The sequence below is a fragment of the Hippocampus bargibanti genome, linkage group LG18 (genome assembly GCF_051943395.1).
Source record: "Hippocampus bargibanti isolate YZ-2025 linkage group LG18, ASM5194339v1, whole genome shotgun sequence".
NCBI classification, from domain to species: Eukaryota; Metazoa; Chordata; class Actinopteri; order Syngnathiformes; family Syngnathidae; genus Hippocampus; species Hippocampus bargibanti.
The window spans coordinates 6,902,999-6,924,352 of NC_142751.1; the positions used below are offsets into that span (position 1 = coordinate 6,902,999).

Here is a 21,354-nt window from a genome sequence, read left to right on the forward strand (position 1 = left end):
GCGGGGGACACCCTGAATTGGTTGCAAGCCGATCACACGGCACATCGAGAAAAACAACCATCCGTGCTCACACTCACACCGAGGGACAATTTGGAGTTTTCATTCAGCTTGCCACGCATGTTTTTGGAATGTGGGAGGAAACCGAAGGACCCGGAGAAAACCCAAGCAGGGCCGGGGAGAACATATAAACTCCACGCACGGAGGACTGTGAAGTCGGTGTGCTAACCACTCGACAACTGGGCCGCCCTGTGCAATCAACATCTAACTTGGAATCCATCCTGTAAAATAATGCAGGTAGTAGATCTGGTGTAAAAAAATAAAAACAAATTGGACTCAGGCATTAAAATATGTGTCTTTTCACGTGTCTTTTCTGCTGGCTTTCGTGTCATTTTCTTTCGCTTTAGCTGTATTTTGTGCATTTCTAAAAGATTCTAAACATGAAGCTATCCCAGAGACCAAAAGAATCCATATCGAGAGGTTAAAAATCCATTCAGGAAGCAGTTGAGGAAACAGACAGTGGAGCGCCTGCTTTCCTGAAAATTAATCCATGCTCCACTATGACGATTTATCGCTACTACATTCAACATTTCACTTTCAAATTCAAAAAAGTCACTTTTGGTTTAAAAACAAAGTCCCTTTCAAACTCCAGGCTAGGTCGTATGAACATTAATGTAAATCAGGCTGACACGGCAGACGGACCTACAACTGCACTAATAATGTAGGTGGTAGCAGATAAAAGACTTGTCTCCGTTTTGTTGTGACTGCTCTCCTGAATCTCCCGCCATTTGATCATCTGATGAAGCCATCCTTGCTTCCCATGTGAGCTTTGAAATGATTAGACAGAAGCCAACGATTGCAACACGATAACGTTCAGGTTATTAGGTTGAACATTTTCATTAATCCAATGTGTGTCACACTGTCATATGGCCATCACTATCCAAGCACTTTGCAAAGTTAAAACAGAAAGACAAATTCTCAGGGTGTTTTCCAGATGTGTTGTTTATATTGGCTGAACTGATCTCTGGTTCACGCAACCCCTTGGTGTGGTTTGTTTGGGCAGGTGTGAACAAAGCAATTGAACTTGGGAAACGACCGCTTGGAGAAGTGGCCTTGAAGTTTGTAGATTGTTTGTTTGTCGTGTCATGTATTCTAACCAAATACGCAACAGTTCAGAACATAGTCAGATATGTCCGAAAGGGGGGTGCAGACTGCATCGTGTCAATATGTTTACCTTATTTCGAGACACCCATTCAAATTTGTTTCTTGAGATGAGAAACTTTGTTTATTAAAGACACTGTCTACCATTGGCGACAGTTTGATGCAGGCACTAACATCCTGTTGCTGTGAACAGAACCTGATGAATAGCGATGGACTGTCCATGCAGGCTCATAACTGGCAGTCACTTTTCACACACCAGGGAAAGCTTGAAAAGTGCATTACAATGAATGCAACAGCTGGTTTGAGTACATTCCGGTACTGTGGTTTATACTGATGAGCCAATTGCAACCCAAATATTTAGCTACTCCGTCCAAAAATTGTGACAAACTGTTGAGGGATTTTATTCTTTTAGAATTGGGTCAAAGGAGACCGGGTATATTTATCGTTTGAATAAAATTGCTGCATCAGCTATCAGACACTAACAATAAAAATGTTAATGCGTCAGGAAGAAGAGGTTCAAGTTCAAAGTTCATTTCCTCAGATACTTCTAATTGTGGGGAAACATATGTCAACATTAATTCATTCAGTGAAAAATTATGTCCACTCCAGTGCCACGGTTTTTGTCATTTCACTCAAATTGCAGGACCCACAGAGTATCGAGTTCTAAGACTACATCAACATTCAATGCAGCGTAAGAAACCTTAGACTCTCTTCTTTCATCAGAAAAAAAGAGTTAATTCCTAAGTTATCAGGATATGGAGTTGCCTGAGCATGAAATGTGGGTGGCTGTACAAAAAGGTAAATGCTGCCCCCTCGTAGGAGGGAAAAACATTGCCAGTGGTCTGACCAGCGATTTATCGGCATTCCCCCCATGTAAAAACCAAAACAAATTCAGGAATGTCGCTCAACGTCAGGCTTTTCATTTCTAAAATAAATTTGGGAATGGCAGTGAATGAGTTAAGTTATTTTATCAGCCATAAGAAAACATCACCAGAAAAACAAAAACAGAAAAAAAAAACAAGCGACTACTTTGGAGACGGTATTGAGCATCTTAGCTAGTCAATGTAACTTTTTAGCTCGTCAACATGGCATTGTGTAAATTGCATCAGGCCATAAAAAGGATAAGTTACGATTAGCCAAAAGTAATGTTAACCAGATGTGAATATGCAGGAAAGAAGAAAACATTCTGTGTCGGGCAAATTTGCCTAATACCGTATTTTCTGAGGCTGTGCTGTCTGATGCTCTCAATTGACTTGACAGATAATTTACCAATGCTGTTTCCCTTTCGGTGCAATTCCGGAACAATTTTATCCCAGATAAATTTGAAACTGATGTCTGATACTTGGCAATGTAGTTTCATCAAGACCTCTCTGAGACAACTTTCTGACAACCAACGATGTCCTTAAACATACACAGTCATTGAGTTATCGCTCATAGCTTTTGTAATGTAAGATCATGAAGCAGAATTATGGCATTTCATTCATGTTTACAAGAATGTGTTATATTCTTTTGAATGTTTATTATTTGTCCTTCAAGTAAATCATTAAGATATACACCCTGGGCTATCAGTCACAGGGATGCAGCGAAACAACTTCATTATGCTGCATTTATTGGTTAATTGGTTCTTTGGATGGCTGCAAGCTGCCAAACGATAGCCATCCAACAGAGAACAGGAAAGTGTGAGTGAGTGGATGAGTGCGTGTGTGTGTGTGTGTGTGTGTGTGTGTGTGTGTGTGTGTGTGTGTGTGTGTGTGTGTGTGTGTGTGTGTGTGTGTGTGTGTGTGCGCGTGAGAGAGAGAGAGAGATGGATGATCGAATCAGGAATGCATCAAGTAGCACACATTTTGTTTTTGTTTTTTTTTTCATAAATAATGCGGTATTGTGGTGCTTTATTTTGGAGCCAAGTAAATTAGCCACAGGAAAATTTGCAATCATTTTTATGTAAGACAAGTTAGCAATTACTAGCTCAGACTCAAGCAAACAGTGGACACCCTTTGTATAAAATGGCACACTTTTCACAGGGAGTAAGCTGCCTTTCCAGCAGAGTGTACAGATATGCGAGTACTCTCATTTTGTCTATTTTCTTCTCACTCTGTCTGTCTGTCTGTCTGTCTGTCTCTCTCTCTCTCTCTCTCTAACTATCCCCACTCTCTCTCTCTCTCTCTCTCTCTCTCTCTCTCTCTCTCTCTCTTTTTTTTCTCTGTATCACCCCCCTCTCTTTTACTCCCTCTCTGTCTCTCTCTCTCTCTCTCTCTCTCTCTCTCTCTCTCTCTCTCTCTCTCTCTCTCTCTCTCCATCTCCATCTCTCTTCCACTCTCTCTCACACACACATAGACACACACACACACAAACACGTGCATGCACGCACACACTGTCTGGCCCATCACAGGACCAGATGGCACTAGGGGTGTTCCAGACAATTTACAATCTTTGTGAGGGTGCATGTATATCAGTAAGCGTGTTCCTGTGTATGCATGAGTGCCAGTGTGTGAGTGTATGTGTGTGTGTGTGTGTGTGTGTGTGCGAGCGAGCGAGCGAGAGAGAGAGAGAGAGAGAGAGAGAGAGAGAGAGAGAGAGAGAGAGAGAGAGAGAGAGAGAGAGAGAGAGAGAGAGAGAGAGAGAGCGAGCGAGTGAGGGAGGGAGGGAGGGAGGGAGGGAGGGAGGGAGGGAGGGAGGGAGCGAGCGAAGGAGGGAGAGACATTTTCCAAGCAACCCTCTGCCCTTGCACACACAATGGGAATTGGCAGTGCCACTCTGGTGTGCCAACTCTGCCAAAGCCCGAGACTGAAACAAAAGCTGGGACAAACCATTGTGCAGCTTTCTTGCTCCATCCCACCTCTCACTCTAAACCAGATGGTTTCATCTGCTAGTCTCTATCGTGTGATGGTTTATTGCGTCTCGAGCTAGTCAGCGTACATTACAGGAGTACTTAACACACTCACTGAACAGATTCTCAGTGACACCCACTATTAAGTAAGAATATTTTGTGGCTAAATGGTGGTTCATTTCATCTATCCATTTTCATCTTCAGCTCGCCCCTGAGCTAACCAGGACAAGGGGCGAGCCATAAGAGCCAGTTATGAGCCGGTTTCCGGTCGCCCGCCAATCACTGAGCAGATATTTCAATTGACAAATAGTTTCATCTGTATATCTGTAAAATGAAGGTGATTAAATATCAACCTGTGCAAATTTAAATGACCAATGTACAATTGTGTCCAGGGGACCCAGAGAAAATCCAAGCAAGCAAGTGGAGAACATGCAAACTCCAGGGGGCCAGAGCAGAGGTTCAACCCCCAACCTCTGCATTGTGAAGTTGGCGGACTAACCACTTGACCACCAGACACACCTTGAAAATACAATTGGCAATTTTGTTTTGGTCTGCCTTTTATTATTCCTTTTTTTCAAATCACAGATTCAAACTACACGTCATGCTGGCAAACACAATCAGCCTATGAGATCAATGACTGGGACTGTTCTAAGATAGAGAAGGAAGTGCATAATAATAATGGCAGGAAGAAGTGGTTGATGTTAATAGCTCGAAAGAAACATTAAGTAAAAACAAATAAAAACAAAAACATCACATGATCACAGGATGTTTTGCACAGAAAATACCCCCAAATCGCTCTTTTTAAATTTAGAAGGGGGGATGCCCACAGAGACTGGTAACTTTGGGAGGCAAAGTGTTAGTCATCAACAGTTTGCGTGACAAAATAAGAGAAGCAGGTTTCAGGAAAAAATATGTCGGACAGTGAGAACAGAGAAAATTATAATTATAAATAAGACGATAGAATGAAGCGGATGAAGAACAGCAGCATTTGTGGAGTCAGCTTCTCTGGCTTACATTGGCTGCAATTTTATCACTGCTGCTTATGTGAGAGTGAACAAGTGAAAAACAAGCCGCAGAGCGAGGACGAGAAATGTTTACGTGGAGCGTGGCAGCTTTACCGTTTCACAGAACATTTGGAAGATGAAAGTATGAAAAAAAGAATAAGTGATGGCTACTCTCCATTCAAATAGCCATCGAAATAGAGTTGAGGGTCAGTTGTTGAACAATTCACCAGGAGTTTGACAAAAAGGAATGTCATTGCCTTGCAGCACAAACGAAGTCCAAGATGGCGCCCGAGTAGGCAGCCGTCAGCAAGTGCTCTCACGAGCCTTTCATGTTCTTACAGCAATTCAGCTCTGGGGCGATTGTGCTTTTTTTGCACCTGTAATGGCCAGCATTTTCACAGCCCCGCTTTGTTCAGTGGAAGGGTCGGTGCTGTTGGACAGTCTGCAGGTGGATGGATGCATGGCTTGAGGAGCCCGCGATGAGAAAGGAGCCTCAGCCCAGTCCGCTGATGCTCGTGTGGAACTGTCGCAGCTTGGAATTGAAGCGGATTTATGTGGGACAGGAGATGTGAGACAATCTCTTTTGTCAATGGATACTACAACTTTGTGTTTGCTTTCAAAACTTAGCTTGTAGCAGACATGCACGTTCCACCATGATGTCCCTGATCCACTGGTGAAAAGAACGCTTTGATCCTCCTTTGATCCTCTTCTCTTTCTTCTAGAACTGCTTCATGTAACAAAGAGAGTGCAGAGAGTGCTTAAAATTGAATGACTGCCTGTGTCCTTTGTGGTCACATTATTTTTTTGGTTTTGTTTTTGACTTCAAGACACGTAAGTGGCTGCCTCTAGAGCAACTCCTGTATTTTGTTTTTGCTCCTGTGAAATGTAAATTTAAAATCGCATTTTCTGTGTAGCTTTATCTTGTTTCTACTTATATTTGTATTTTATTTATTATTCTGTTATTCTTTCTGTGCTTGTCTGTGACTGTAAAGTGTCCTTCAGAGCTTTGAAAGGCGCTTGAAAATAAAATGTATTATATACCCAGGCGGAGACGTTTTGTAAGTTGTACGCGCAACGTAAAAGTTGCACGCCCCAGGCGTCCGAGCAGACATTTTTTTCAGACAATGTTATTATTATTATTTATTAAATTTCTCCATTGTGAGATCTAATCGAAACTATTAGCACACTGACTGCAATCCAAGAAAGTGAAGAAACGAAATGTGAAGTACATTACATCATGAGATAAATTTACCCTGAATTGTACTGACATCTATCCACTCAATTTCTGTGCCTGTCTTGCATCACTAATCAGTCTCCACAGTTAATGGCGGGTTTACGTTTTTTGAATCCTATAGATTACCTGCTGCAGGTGTCCAACAGATGCTTCTAAAATAGGCAATCGTGACTCCCCAAAAAAAAGAATGATGACGACCAACAATTAAACACTGACAGTTTGTCAGACAGGAGCCATTTAGTCGTATTATTACAAAGCGTATCGGAAGTCAACAAAACATGCACGCACTGACAGTTGACACATTTAGGAATCAAAAGTGACCAGTAGGTCTGAGCGAGCTGAGCTAACAGACCAAAAGTGATTAAAAATGGGAAAAGTGATCTCTAAAGCTGTAACTGAGCCCAAATAGTCTTAGCTGTGCCTTTAGGGAAAACATATGGAGTGCCGCCTCGGTCGTAAGTCGGCTTGCCGAAGCAATAGCTTCGGCATTCTCCTGAGCTTTGTCAGGGAAAGAAAAAAAAAGATAGAAAATAAATAAATAAATAAGCACTGCCAAGTTCTAACAGACGTGAACACAGAAATCACTGCCGTTATTAGCGGAGTCATTATTAGCCTTTGAAAGGGAAATGGAGCTCATAATATTTGCTATTATAGCTAAAAACGCAGATTAATTCTTAATCCGTACCTCAATTAAGAGCATTGCTGGGAGTTTCTGCCAAGGAAGCAAGGCCATTGAGCAGCCGGGGTGTGGGGGGTAGGACATAGCGGGAGAGTGAGGCATTCAGCAACCGTTTTCTGCTCACCACCTCTATTTTCAAAACCATCATCCACGATGAGTTTGAGTGACGGGCGGAACGGAGGTTGATCTGACTGAATAGAGACAAGAGGGTGGCGGCGGGGGCGTTGTTCGCCGCGTTTAGGTGCATTATCTGTTTCGGTACAAGTGTATCAAATCAAACCTGAGAGGAGATATTATTAAAGCAAACCCCTTTCAGCTGTAAACTGTGAATGAATAAGCGAGAGCAAATAGAAGGACAAAATTCTAGTTAACCAATGCAGATGTGTCTGTGGCTGCCCAAATTTCTCTGCAGATGTGTGAAGAAGAAAATACTACTGCAGGGGATCATTTCAAAATTAATTTCACCCTCTGAAGATAAAACAATAACAGAATTAATCTGTTCGACCAGCGAAACTTCCACCACCAAGGTTGCTTCCCGCCAATCCCACTCAGATTCAGAGGAAAGCCCAATTCTATTCCAGCTGACTGTGTGGTGTACACGCCGGTCTGCTTGCCACTCAATCACAGAGAGCTTGAACAAAAACATCCATTCACACTCACATTTATAGCACATGGCAATCTGGAGTATTTTTGTTGTTGCATTGGTTTGTGGGAAGAAAGTGCTCAGAGGAAAAAACAGGTATGGAGTGAGGTGGAGAAAGGAACCCACCACGCAAGCGTTGACCTCGTTTCAAGCTTCTATGTTTTGTTGAGCACATTGAGGGAACTTATATCGTGAGCAGCCGCAATTTAGAACCTCTAGGTGCTTTCTCGTTATGGATCCAATTAATTGATTTTCCAAACCTCTGTGGTTAGTCTAAATTGTTCCTCTCTTGTGTCTTACACCAAAATTATAAAATAGAAATGATATGCTCAGTTTTACTCTCGTGCACATCAACAGAAATAACAACTAAAAGTCACACAGCCAGTCACAACAACCACAATTTGTCCTCCCAAGTGAGATATGAATTGTAAAAACCTGCCCCAAAGTCATGCACCTCATTCCAATTACCGTATTTTCTGGTGTATACGGTGCCATTATTTTCTTTAAAAAATGACACTGCATGTGAAGTAATGTTGAGCCGCAACAGGTCTCGCAACTACTGTGAACAGCCACCGACTCAATTTCCCCCTTTGAAAGAAGTAGTGCGTAACACCAGCCTTTATTATAGATCCATATAATGTGGTGGCCTTATATTTGGAAACATTGTATATATTGATATACAGTAAAGTCTCGTTATATCGATATTCTCGGCAGTCGGAAAAAATATCGATATAACCGGACTATCGATATATCCGACCCTGCGGGCATGTAGAGACTTTACTGTATTATATTCTGAAATGTTTTTTTTTTTTCATACATTGATGGTGCGCCTTAAATTCTTGTGCCCCTTATACAGTAAAGTCTCGTTATATCGATATTCAAGGGAGTCCGAAAAAATATCGATATAACCGGGACTATCGATATATTCGATCCTGCGCCGAACTGCATTAAACAAAAGCCGCCAAAAGAGGGCAGCCAAGCGCCATATAAGAAACGGAGCTGGCCATTAGCTCCCTTTTTTTTTGGGTGAGAGATGTTCCCCTAATGTTGCCTCAAAATGGCACATATAATTCTTTAATGATTGTAAACATGTATGCTTTAATCTTCAGAACTACAGTGTATTTGAAACATATTCATAACTGGATGTGTAACAAGAAAGCATATTATCCGAATCTGAAACCATTGTTTGGATTCACAAGCAATGCAAGACGTCTTGGCGTGAAGTCATTTTTATTTGCATTTGAATAAAAAGTGACATCGGCTGTCCTTTAATACACAGTATGGAATGTTAATAATTTTCAAAATCATCGCGCTTCAGCAGACAAAACAAGAAACATTGTTGCAAAAAACGATTGCATTCATATACAGTACAGTGGGCATGTACATAACACAACAGGGAAACTGCAACGCTTACATCTTACTGTATTATGTATACAATTTAAAAAAGTCATCAATCTTCTTCTGCTTCCCATTTTTACCTTTTAACACAAACACTTCAATCTCGTCTGCTACACACGAGCTAGCGTCTGAAAATGAAAATGGCTCTGCGACACGGGTGCTGGGCACGTAACCAAGTCACCTGACCAAGTCGACCAATGGCGCGACTGATGGCGTGACACGTAACCAAGACACGTGACCAAGTTGACCAATGGCGCGACCGATGGCGTGTCACGTGACAAAGTCACACGGCCAAGTCGACCAATAGCGCGACCGATGGTGGCTCATGTGACCAAGTCGACCAATGGCGCGACCGATGGCGGCTCACGTAACAAGACACGTAACCAAGTTGACCAATGGCGCGACGGATATATCGATATAAACAACAAAAATGGCCGGCGGGGGATGAAAAGGAGCACCGTAATAACCGGATTATCGTAATAACCGGGTATCGTACTAAACGGTACTAATTATACATAAAAAGACTAGAAATGTGCAAGGGAAATGAAAATAGTATCGTAATAAGCGGTAATATCGATATAACCGATATCGATATAACGAGACTTTACTGTATATGGAAAAAGTTTGAAAATACAATGTTTATTGGGGGTGCGCGTTATACGCCAAGCACTTCATATGCCGGAAAATATGGTACTTATTTTTTTCATCCTTTGTAAATGTATTTCCTGCTCAGTCTTCCTTCTGTTTCTTTTCCCTTCTTCCCTTTTAATATTGTTGACAGGGAAACAAAAAGCGCATCTGAGGGGTACGAACGGTGTTGGGGCGGGTGGGTCGGGGGGTAATACCAAAAGCAACCAAGACCTGAAATAGACGAGTGGCGCTGGTGAGCGGGGCTGCTCTCTGAACGGCTTCATCCAGGAGGAGATTAGAAACACACACACATAGTTTGATGTGTGCATTATCTTTCCAGGGATGATCCTAAAATAAACAACAACGCTGCAAAATCTCCCAATAATTAAAACGCTTAATCCACTTCCTGCTTGCTGATGACCGTGGGCTGAGCATGTCATGTGGGACTCTTGTACCTTTTATGTTCCGATGCTTTTGTGGATCAAGGTGAATTGAGTTCCCAAAATATGCAGATTTAGCGTCTCCTAAGCCGTTAGTAAATCCCAAAAATATTTTTACTTTTGTGCAAGTGTAAAGACTCCATCTATGTCATATCAGATCGTTTCAATTTGTTGGACATGCTCCTTTGCATATATGTTATTTCACATCGAATGACATGACAGAAAGACTTGTATATCGGATATTGCTTTGCACAAAAAGGAATAGGCAGGGCAAAAATACGTAGATCTCGTTTGCACACGGAATTTTTGTGACATTCCAAACCAATAGATCCTGTTTTCCGCAGCGGTGTAGGTGTAGGAGGAAGGTGTACCTTAAATGAATGACATATTTTAGAACATTTTCCGTATATAAGGCACACCACATTATAAGGCTGTATAGTCGAGGCTGTGGTTATGTTATGCATCCATTAGATCAGGGGTAGGGAACCTTTGACTAAAAGAGCCACAAAAGTAAAATATTTAGAAATGTTTTTCAGTGAGAGCCACACACACGCACACACACACACACACACACACACACACACACACACACACACACACACACACACACACACACACACACACACACACACACAAACACGCACACAAACACAAACACAAACACGCACGCACGTGAGTTCAAAAAAATGTCAGAATGTGTTATTGAAAATAACTTTTTGATAATATTCATATGAATGGTTTTCTGTTCCTCATGATTGGCAAAAATCCAGCCAAACGATCGGACTAGAAGTCAACTTGCCGGGTACGTACGCGAAGTTACTGCTAGCTAGCCTGCACACAGCTCATTAGCTTCCACACTTGCTTTCTGCTGTCTCTCGCAGAAGTATAATATACTAACTAAATTAATATACTTAGTATATTGATGCTAACGGTAGCATGGGGCTTGTCAAAGTGCCACTGACATTCGACCGTTTCATCGATGGTATTGTTTCATTGCAAATTAGAATCAGAACCGTTTCTCTCCACAAAGGCGAATCCTTCGGTCCATTCAACCTGAAGTGTACGATACTCATATTTTTTTTACTTACAGGCAAAGGGCATTTACCTATTTCAAACTGAACGGCCAGTACCGTCCAATCAAATTGCACTTTCCGCCAACCTAGGTCGGTATCATCCAAACAAAATTGTGCTTTCCGCCAACTGCAGCCCAAACAGGAAATTAACAGCGAAAAAGTGAGAATATGTATTAATTTTCTCGGCGAGCCAAATGCAATCATCAAAAGAGCCATGTGTGGCTTGCAAGCCCTCGGTTCCTGACCCCTCCGTTAGATGGTCCTGCGCTTGAGGGAATGTCAACAAAACAGTCAGATAGTCAGACGCTGAATAAACATGTGAAAATCTGGACTCAGCCCATCCATATTGTAAAGAGCAAAAATATTCCAGGGTTGTATCAGAGTTTATCGCAATGTAATAATAAATATAATTTTCAAAGATCACCAATCTTACTTGTTCCTTATGGGTTATCATGGAATATGTTGGTCTTAAAATTTTCATATATAAACAGTTTTTTTGAGACACTAAATACAAAAAGAAATGAAAATTAAAAAAAATCAATTTCTAATGATTGTGCCAAAAATAGAAAATTATGGCAAAATTGAGAAAAAATTACTTTGCCTAGCAAAGTAATTTTAAGAGATTATCGAAATGAAACAGTTTTATACATCTTAGCATCCACCACGCACTACTTATGTCAAACATGAAGGGAAATGGAGTCGGCGGCTGCTGACAGTAATTACGAGACCTGTTGTGGTTCAATATTACTGTTGTGTGTGCTGTGTGTGCGTGCCCAAAATCTCAACCAAAGTCATGAGTGCTGAGCAGACCGAAACATAAAATATGAGGACCGAGTTCAGTGTCAGCATGTCCGAGCGGCTGGCCTCATCCCTTCCTTTGGAAAGTGCTGCTCTCATGGATGTGCGAGTCTATAGAGTTCTAATTAGTTGCATTCACAAACAGCGCCGGGCTCATCAAAATGCAGAGGCCTGCAGAAACCTCCAGCAGGGGTGAGCAGAATGTGTGTGCGTGATGAATCTTGTCGATGTGGGTGGAAAAAAATGGATTTTGTTTGTGTAGTTTCAAGTTTGTGTGACAGTTCTGTGTTTTTGCTTATTTTTCATGTGCAGGAAAACAATTCCAAAATGAAGATACACACGGAAGCACCAAACCAAATCTTCACAGCTGCTGATAATGCAACTGAAACAGGTTACCCTCCCAACACCCTTCCACCAAACTCATACCATTTCATGTTTTGTTTCACATTTGCATGCGCAGCACAGGGGCAAACCGTTTCACGGTACACAAACAAGGAGCAACCAAACAGGGCGGTGGAGTGCGGATTTTTGGATAATGACAAAATGGCTCAACAACATGAGCAAGAAGTGACTTCCGAGTACCTCCATAGTTCACAATTTCATTCACACTTCTGCATTCTGCTGACAACACACCCAAATAAAGCGTCTCCAATTGCCCCTAAAATCTCCCGAAGCCCGTTCAATAGAGTTTTCATCACATTTGCTGGTTGTTTCGCTTGCCAATATTCCACATCTATGTAAATGGGGTTTAACGTGCTGCGAGTAGTCATTGGATGCCCCATGACCCTCCAATGGCTTATGCTAACATTCAACCCAATTTACGTTTTCCAGCATTGCTGCTCTGCATTGCTGCTTGTTCAGTTCGGCACTCGTGTTCTTACATCAATTGAACTCTGGGGCTCAAGGAGCCCGCGATGAGAAGAAAGGAGTGTCAGCGCAGAGCGCCTATGCGTATGTGGAACTGTTGCGGCTTGGAATTGAAGTGGATTTATGTGGGACAGGAAAAGTGAGACAATCTTTTTTCGTCAATAGAAGCTACAGCTACTTTGCTTTCAGTATTTAGCTTATAGCAGACATGCACATATCACCATGACATCTGTGATCCACTGGTAAAAAGGATGCTTTGATCCTCTCCTCTTTCATCTATAACTGCTTCATATAACAAAGAAGGTGCAGAAAGTGCTTAATATTGAATGACTGTCTGTGTCTTTTTGTTGTGTCATATCATGTGTTATTTCGTTTATTTTTTTGTTGTAATTACTTTAGGATGGCACGGCAAGAGTGGCTGCCTTTATAACAGGTCCTGTATTTTGTTTTTCTACTTCTTTCCTTTCCTCTTGCTTTCATCACTTTGCCGCTGTGAAATGTACATTTCTCCACTGCGAGACTAATAAAAGCTAATCCAATCCATTCCAATTCACTTCAAGGATGGAGAATCGTCTAACCACTAGCCGGGTGTGTGACAATCAGCAATGCTATGGTTTGTGAATGGCATCAATAAAGCAAATCGTTGAATCATTATTTACGGCACCAGGTCATACCAAGTAGCTCACTCTGCAACTGAACCAACTGTGTTCCAAAGGATTACGCACCAGTGTCTCCCTCCAAAACATGCACTCTTCTTTGTCTGATTCATCAATGAAAACATTGGATTATTCACTCAAGAATTGCCTCTGGGAATGCACACACGGATGTCGGCTCGCCTTAACCGCTAAGGCATATCAATGCACTGAGGATGAGTGGAGTTCCCACGCTTGAAGAACAGCGACACGGTTAGGAATACACTCTCGATCTAAGTGTAGCCTTGGTTTGATATTGCATACTTATTTGCAGCAGTTTTCTTACATCCATATAACCCGTTCAGTTCCCCAGGATTCGGCGTGCACACAAATCATCACAGTTTTTGTCGCCTAAGTGCCATCCCGCACATTCATCGCAAACGTTTCAAAAGTCTTGCAAGCTCGTTTATGGAGTGCAACTCACTCACTCATCCATCCATCCATCCATCTATTTTCCAGACCACTTAATTCTCATTAGGGTTGTGGGGGTTGCTGGAGCCTATCCCAGCCGTCTTTGGCCACTCGTCGGGGTACACCCTGAATTGGTTGCCAGCCAATCGCAGGGCGTACGGAGATCAATAACCATCCGCTCTCACACCTATGGACAATTTCGAGTGTTTGTTCGAATGTGGGACAAAACCGAAGGGCCCGGAGAAATCCACGTGGGAGAACATGCAACCTCCAGGGAGGCCGGACAGGGTCTTGGACTCACGAATCCGGCCTGCTAACCACTAGACTACCGGGCTACCCATAAGCCCACAAATGTTCTGGGTACCTGTCGTTTAATCAAGACGCGAGAGAAATAAAAATAAATACATCAATAAAATAAATTTAAAAGGTGTTTGCATAATCAATCTCACCCAAATCGACATCGTTGGCGGGCGGGCGGGATGGGGGCCGGCCGACCGACCCGACCGACAGACAGACAGACAGACAGACAGACAGACATAAGCTGTTCAGGAGCTGTTGTCGGCAGCATACAAAAGCTTGGCCTTTCTGCACTTTTAATGCATAGATCTCAGCATCTGAACCATGGAATGCAAGCTCAATAAGCCGTAGCACTCAGTTGCTAACGTGGTAGCTACAGTACGTCCTCAACAATACAAAGGTTACAGACTTTGTTTATTGTCAGCCACAAGCAGTGTGAGTGCATGAATATGCAAGTGGATAAGTCTGAATCTCTGGCACAGAGAAGGAGCATGGAAAACGCTGACCACGTCAGCTGACCGAATGCACGATGACAAAAGGTATGAATGGAAGACATATTAAGCAAGTAAAGAACTCACTCACTCACTTCGGGGGAAAAAAGCCAAATAGGATTAAGCGAATAAATTACACACTTCGCTGGTATTATCTCATTAATGTCAATCACACTCACACATTTCAGAACAAAATCCCTGAGTTACTGCAAAAAGAGTTTCTCCTCGCAATAGACAGTTCGGTTCAACTTTCAAAGTGGCCACGTTTCATTATTATTTGACACCACGAGGTCCACACTGTATAGAACCAGAGTGAGCGAAACCCCCGCAGTACATTCACAGGCAGGAAAGAGTGACATAACTCCATCGGAAAAACAGGAAGTCTCTCACAGGAATGAAAGCAAGTAGCAAAAAACAAAAGTCTTCCAATATTGACATTATGATGCAATATACCAATTATCTATCGACAGTTATTGATTTAATTTGATGCACGAGGAAGAACACAAGATATCTATCTCAGTCCTTACAAAAGGAGTCATGAAAATACTTATTTCGAAGCAATTCAGTCCATCGGTGTAAACCACTCTGCAACCGACCGTGTCATCCTAAAACTGCAACTCCAGCTCATCAAGTAAGGATATTACATTTTTCTAAGCGTAACCAAAATGGATCAATATATTGTCACATGAATATCTCAGATATCTCATTGGATCCCATCAGAATATACATACGACCCCAAATTGTTGCTGATGTTTTCCGCCACTGACTCATACAAATATTTCCTTCACTATTATTGTTTTCCAAGCCAATATATGATCAAATATTTTTGTCAATGTGGTATAATAAAGTATAGCTAACAGAAGTGTAAAGTAGTACTGTATTTTCCGGTGTATAAGGTGCCCCCAAATGCCTTCATTTTCTTCAAAATACAGCCCTACGCCTTATGTGCAGGTGTGCCTTATGTGTGAAGTAATATTGACCCACAACAGGTCCCGCAACTACTGTCAGCAGCCTCCGACTACATTTGCCCCCTGTTGAAGTAGTGTGTAAACCAAGCTTCGACTGTAGCACCTTATAATGGGGTGTGCCTAATATTTGGGAAACTTTTATATATCCATATATTATATATGGAAAACTGTTTTCATTTATTGAAGGTGCACCTTATAGTCCAGTGCATTTTTTTTGAAAAACACCATTCATTGGGGTTGCGTCTTATACTCCGGCGCACCTTATACACCAGAAAATACAGTACTACACTGAGCAAATACAACACACACACCCCGACCCCGCAAAAAAATACATTAAAAAAAACAACTACAACAATTCTGTGCGGATATCCACCGAGCAGCATAGCATAGCAGCAATGAGCAGGTGTATGGGAGGATTTCAAATTGAGAGAAGAACGTACAGCTCTTTATAAAAAAAAAAGAAAAAAAAGAAGAAAGCTGACGTACTTGAGCCGGAGAAATGTCCACTCCCCAGGGAGGTTGGTCCATTCTTTCCACTGCTAACAGGAGGGGAAAACATCTAGAAGACAAATAGAGCACACATTAGCTCCAAGAGCACAGACAGAGGCATGCAAAAAAATGACTGCAGTGCAGCTACATATGAAAAGCTTCATTCCAATGCACCAGGGAGACATTTGGCTACAAAATAGTGCCGCAAGAAGTATATCACCTCTCGCCTCACATGTAAAGGTGACATCTGCTTTTCGAGAAGCGGGTCATTATTGTTTCCTCCCCGACAAGAATTGAATTCCAAGGGGTACATGCATACAAGTGGAGCTGATGAGTACCCTACGTATCTGTTCTAAAAATGGAACTTGAAACGTGTCTATTGACAATTCTCTATCATATGTGAAAAGCTTTGCCAAACAATATGTTTAGGAATGAAACTCACATATTGAGTGCATATCTGATTTAGAAAAACAAAACAATCAATCAATCAATCAAGTGAAGGCTACATGCATCCTGAAGCTGAAATTGACTGCTAATTTAGGATAGTTTCAGCGGTGACAATGCCGCTTTAATATAATACAGATTGTGAAAATTTGTATTTGACATATTTTTAGAGCATCATGTGTAGTCAAAATTTCACATACAAATGAAGGCATTATTGTTCGCAGTCAATGTGGCAGCATAAAATTGAATGTTCTCATCTGAAATGGACCTTTACAAACAATAAACATTGTTTCCAGCGTGCCTCCTGTTGGTCCTGAAATGTGCGTGATGGAGGTTGTGCTGGTGTTGAACGGCTGCAGAGGGGCAATGAATAGACCACCCTTGATAGTTTTTAGTAAATTGCAGCTCTGTCAATTGCTACAAGAAGCACTTTGAGAACTTGATGCATGGTGGGCATCCGCAGACCTACAATCACATCGATTCATCTTTGGCCTGCGTTCATGGTCAGGAGGAGGCACACCGGCAGGCTTGCGATTTTTTTCCTTTGTTTATTGTTTTTTTTCCCCACATTTTTTGTGATTTGAGAACGGTCATGTGACTTTTCATTATAACCTTTAAATTAACAGAGATAGACTTTAAATTCTATGTGCATGTGTGTGTGTGTGTGGTGGTATTATTGCGTTTGTTCACTTATCACACGTTCTCACACACGTGTGTGTGTGTGTGTGTGTGTGTGTGTGTGTGTGGTGTGCGTGTGTGTGTGTGTGTGTGTGTGTGTGTGTGTGTGTGTGTGCGTGTGTGTGTGTTAAATAGCAATAATAATAATAAAGTTTGGATGATTCGCTGTAATGCTTGACACATTTATTTGTGACTCTTGCCTAAACCTTTACAAAATAGAATCGTATGGCGATGCCTCAAAATCACATTCTATTTTAAAACTATTCCTCAATGCTTGTCTTTGTCTTTATATAGTTCGTAATGCTTGCTTTTTAGCACACTTCACACACATCACAAAAAAGGCACTTGGTTAACTGCCCCAAATAAACTTGCAAATTTCCGCATTGTGGGAGAATTGAAGGCGTTCCGATTCTGATTCTGAAATAGTCGACCTCTTCAATTGGTTATTCTTAAACACCAAGAACAGTGTGTGTTAAATTTGACATATTTGAAGCTAAACTAGGAATTGGCATCACTCCACCATCGTGTTTTTGGAGGGGGTTGATGGGGGCATTCATATTTCTGAGTGGAAATTATATGAGCCTGAATGTTTAACTGATTTAATATGTTAATGTATGAAAATGTGCATGTTATTGTCATTTAGCATTTGCATTTTTTGTGATCATTCAGTACTAATATGCATTTTTTTTTCCTTTTGTTCAGAGGATTTTCTGGCATGCCACACCACTGCCCTTTCTAATCTGACATATCTCGCTTTCATATCAGGATTAATGGCAGTCCGTCTATTCTTCCTCATTGAGGGCTGATCTATTTCCCTCCTCCTCCTCATCCTCCTCCTCCTCTTGTGACCAAACTTGCTCCCAGAGGGAGGTCGAGGCACAGAAACATGGCCGAGAGCATGGAACACTATTTCCTGTCCCTCAAGTTCACACCACAGTCTTTTATTGCAAGGGAATTTGGTGCGTGGGGGGAGGAGGGTGATACATTTAAAACGAGATTAGTATTTTGCGTTTATAACAATGAAGGCGGCACGAACGGGACATGTTGACTTGGAAAGATTTTTTTACTGTTAAGCAAGGCATTGTATTTGGAAATTAAATAAGTTTTCGTTTGTCATGGGCAAAATGCTACACAAAAAGGGGGTAAGAAGGACTTAAAATGAGATATACTACCATGGATGATGGGAACATTTTCAAATCGCTGTTTCGCATCTATAAGACAACAAAATTACCAATGCAGCATCAAAAATAACTACACATACAATCAAAATGAAATCACAAATATGCTCTCACTTTTCACTTTTAACTTACTCTCAAGAAACACACTTTGTCCACTTGATATAAAAAAGAGAGCTATGCAGTCTATGCGCCAGTGCAACTCATCAATTAAACATGTAAAATGTGAAAGCCGAACAGGACGTGTTTATTTACTTGCAGCATCAGCTATCATCACATTCATTTGTTTAACAGAGTAACAAATGGAAATGATTTTACCGCGCTAAAATCCAGCAAGTCGCTCAGTTCCTTGTCCGTGCCCAAAGCTGCCATCCGCTGTTGATGATGCATTTTAGCAAAATCGCACGGACCTACAACATGGAAACAAATTGAGAAAAATAGATGGACAGAGGAAGGTAGACGCAGAGACACAGACAGAACTAGAGCCGGGTGGCGACGTAGATGAGGAGAGCGAAGGAAAGACCTCTTTTGCTTTTTTTCCTTTTTTTTTACGCGCAGCTCTATTCCGGGTCCTTTGCTCGTCACAGCCAAAATAAATCCACTGTAAAACAAGCCCAAAGCCTCGATCAACACGTCTAATTTCCTCTCATCCTCGGCGGCGGAAGAAAGCGCACAAGCGTGTTCCTGGTTTAAAGTCGCTGGAGACCCCTCTCAAAAAGAAGAGAAGTGACAGAAAAGGACTGTTTTGCTTGGTGCGTTGTGTGTTTTCTCTTGCCCTCCAGCCAAAGAAGTCCGAGCTCTCCGCGTCAAGACGCAATTCGTCCGCCCCGGTTTGACTGTCAGCCTCAAACAACCATACAAATAAATAATAAATCGATAAAAAAGATTGAAAAAAAATCTTGGAGAGCCCGTCAGAGAAAAATAAGCAAACCTCCGAAGAGATGACGACTTTTACCTCCGTGCATGTGCACGCGAGTCAAGGAGGAGGCGGTTGAGGAAAGAGTGCGGGCGGAGTGTGCGCTTCTTGTGGCCGGGTGAGGGCTCCCTCCGCACGGCTGCGCGTGCTGAAGATGCCCCGGCGCTCTGTACGGTACCCGCGCGAGTGTGGTTGCGAAGCCCCGGTGGATTTTGATTCGTGTGGTGGTGCGGCCACCTAGCTTACATCTTCGTCAAACACCATCGCGCCCGTCATCGGCACTGATAATCTGCAAGGGAAAGAAAGACGACAATTAAGCCTTGTTGTGTGTGAGACGGAAATTGACACCAATTTTAGCCAGCAACGTCCTGGTTTGAGAGAAGACCACATGACTTTACCTCTAACTTGTATTCATTTTTTTTTTTATGTTTTATTTATTTATTGCCGTGCTGACCCGATTAAATAAAATAGCCTTTTATTTTATCATATGATTATAATTGTATTCGTTTTATCTTTCATGAGACGTACCTCTGTGTTCTGATCAATCTCAATTGTGAGTGACATTCGGGTTGACAACCTACCTTCTAATGATTGGTATTTTAGTTATTTCATTTTAAATATAGTCTTTAATTTAAAAACCACATTAGAACCAATTAATCAAAACGGTATAAATTGTCTTAATTTGAATCATATTAACAGATCATACATTTGAATTTAAAAAAATATTTGGAAGGATTTTTCAGTATTTCTGGGGGGTTTCTCACAGCCTTGTGTTAGAGGTAGCAGGAAACTGGATCTACAGTTAGGAGCAAAATGCAATTGTTTTTTTAGTAATTTCTTTAGGATCGAGAATGTGATATATCCTCAAGTGTTTCTAAAAGGAGCTAAATTCACCTGGGCCAAGAGAAAATGAGTTATATTTTTATTTGTTAAAATATCTTGTCATCGTTGTATTTCTAAATAAAGCCCCCCAAAAACAAAACAAGTGCTAGTTGTCGTTGTCAAAGTAATGCGTTAGGGAAGAATTGCATGTCGTCAATCTTAAATTTTGATGAAGCCCCACCCCTTAGCAATGCAGAGCGAGTCAAAGGTTCCTTCTCGCATCCACCATTGGTTGATTAAAAGGAACGGCAGTTGCATATGGTCCATTGGCCAGAGTTTGGGCAAAGCTGCATAACTGGGGCATGGAGGTTCAAGTAATGGGCAGTCAAATACAGGACACTACACCAATTTGAAACCCCAATTAAGGTTTGCATTGTTTACAAAAGCAGTCAGAGGATAAAGTCTGCATTTATCAAGGTAAGATTGTCGACATAACAATCAAAATGTTCGAGTAAGAAAACATTTAAAAGACTGGAAAACATATTTTCTGGACCGCTCCACAACAAAAATGAAATCCCTCAAGGTCTTGAATTACTCAGTAAATAAAACTAGCAATACTGACAAAACAATTATTGCAAAATATTTCAGTCGTCGAACAGTAAGAAAAGTGAGAATAAGTCCAAGAAAACAAAAACTAGAGGTCAAATCCAAATTTTTTTGCCAACATGAGATATGTTTCTCTTATTTAAAACAGATTCTTATCTTACAGACAGTGTATTTTCGGTGTTCAAATACCTGATATGTTTCGGCGTCTACTTCCGTGGACACTCTGACGAAGGCGGAAGTAGACACTGAAACATGTCAGGTATTTGAACACCGAAAATACACTGTCTGGAAGATAAGAATCTGTTTTAAATTTGGTATAAAGTTGACAGGATGAACTTAACACAACTATGTTTCTCTTATTTTGTGTGTCTGATGTGAATAGTAGTACAATTACAGTTTATTTAATTACAACAGAGACTTAGTTTTTTTTATCAGGATATGAATCGGACACGTGATGCAACAGCAATCTGGAAGCTTAGGTCACACTCATGTTACTTACAAAACTTACAAAAAAATGTCTCCCATTATTAGTAATTTTTTCCTTAAATGGGAAAGAATCATTGCTTCAAGTGACACCATTGATAGGAAATATATTTTTGAAAATAAACACTTAG

The 21,354-nt window shown here is 41.4% G+C and overlaps 1 protein-coding gene and 1 long non-coding RNA gene across 8 annotated transcripts in view; one reads left to right on the plus strand and one right to left on the minus strand.

Moving 5' to 3' along the window:
* The window catches only part of tcf4 (transcription factor 4), a 153,768-nt gene extending 134,152 nt beyond the window's left edge, over positions 1–19,616 (minus strand). The window contains exons 1-4 of one of the 7 annotated variants that reach the window (XM_089019791.1): positions 19,352–19,616; positions 18,715–18,806; positions 18,394–18,432; positions 16,097–16,169 (exon numbers count right to left, since the gene is read on the minus strand). In XM_089019791.1, the coding sequence (XP_088875917.1) occupies positions 16,097–16,169; positions 18,394–18,432; positions 18,715–18,806; positions 19,352–19,361 (214 nt within the window). In that variant the 5' untranslated portion in view covers positions 19,362–19,616. Of the gene's footprint in view, positions 1–16,096; positions 16,170–18,393; positions 18,433–18,714; positions 18,807–18,871 lie in introns of all 7 variants that reach the window. The other 6 variants (XM_089019792.1, XM_089019793.1, XM_089019795.1 and 3 more) reach the window with 6 other exon arrangements.
* On the plus strand, positions 12,003–14,077 carry LOC148884405 (uncharacterized). The gene is made up of 3 exons (XR_016118200.1): positions 12,003–12,076; positions 12,197–12,275; positions 13,903–14,077. It is a non-coding gene; the product is annotated as an uncharacterized LOC148884405 (long non-coding RNA).
* Positions 19,617–21,354: the final 1,738 nt, after the last annotated feature.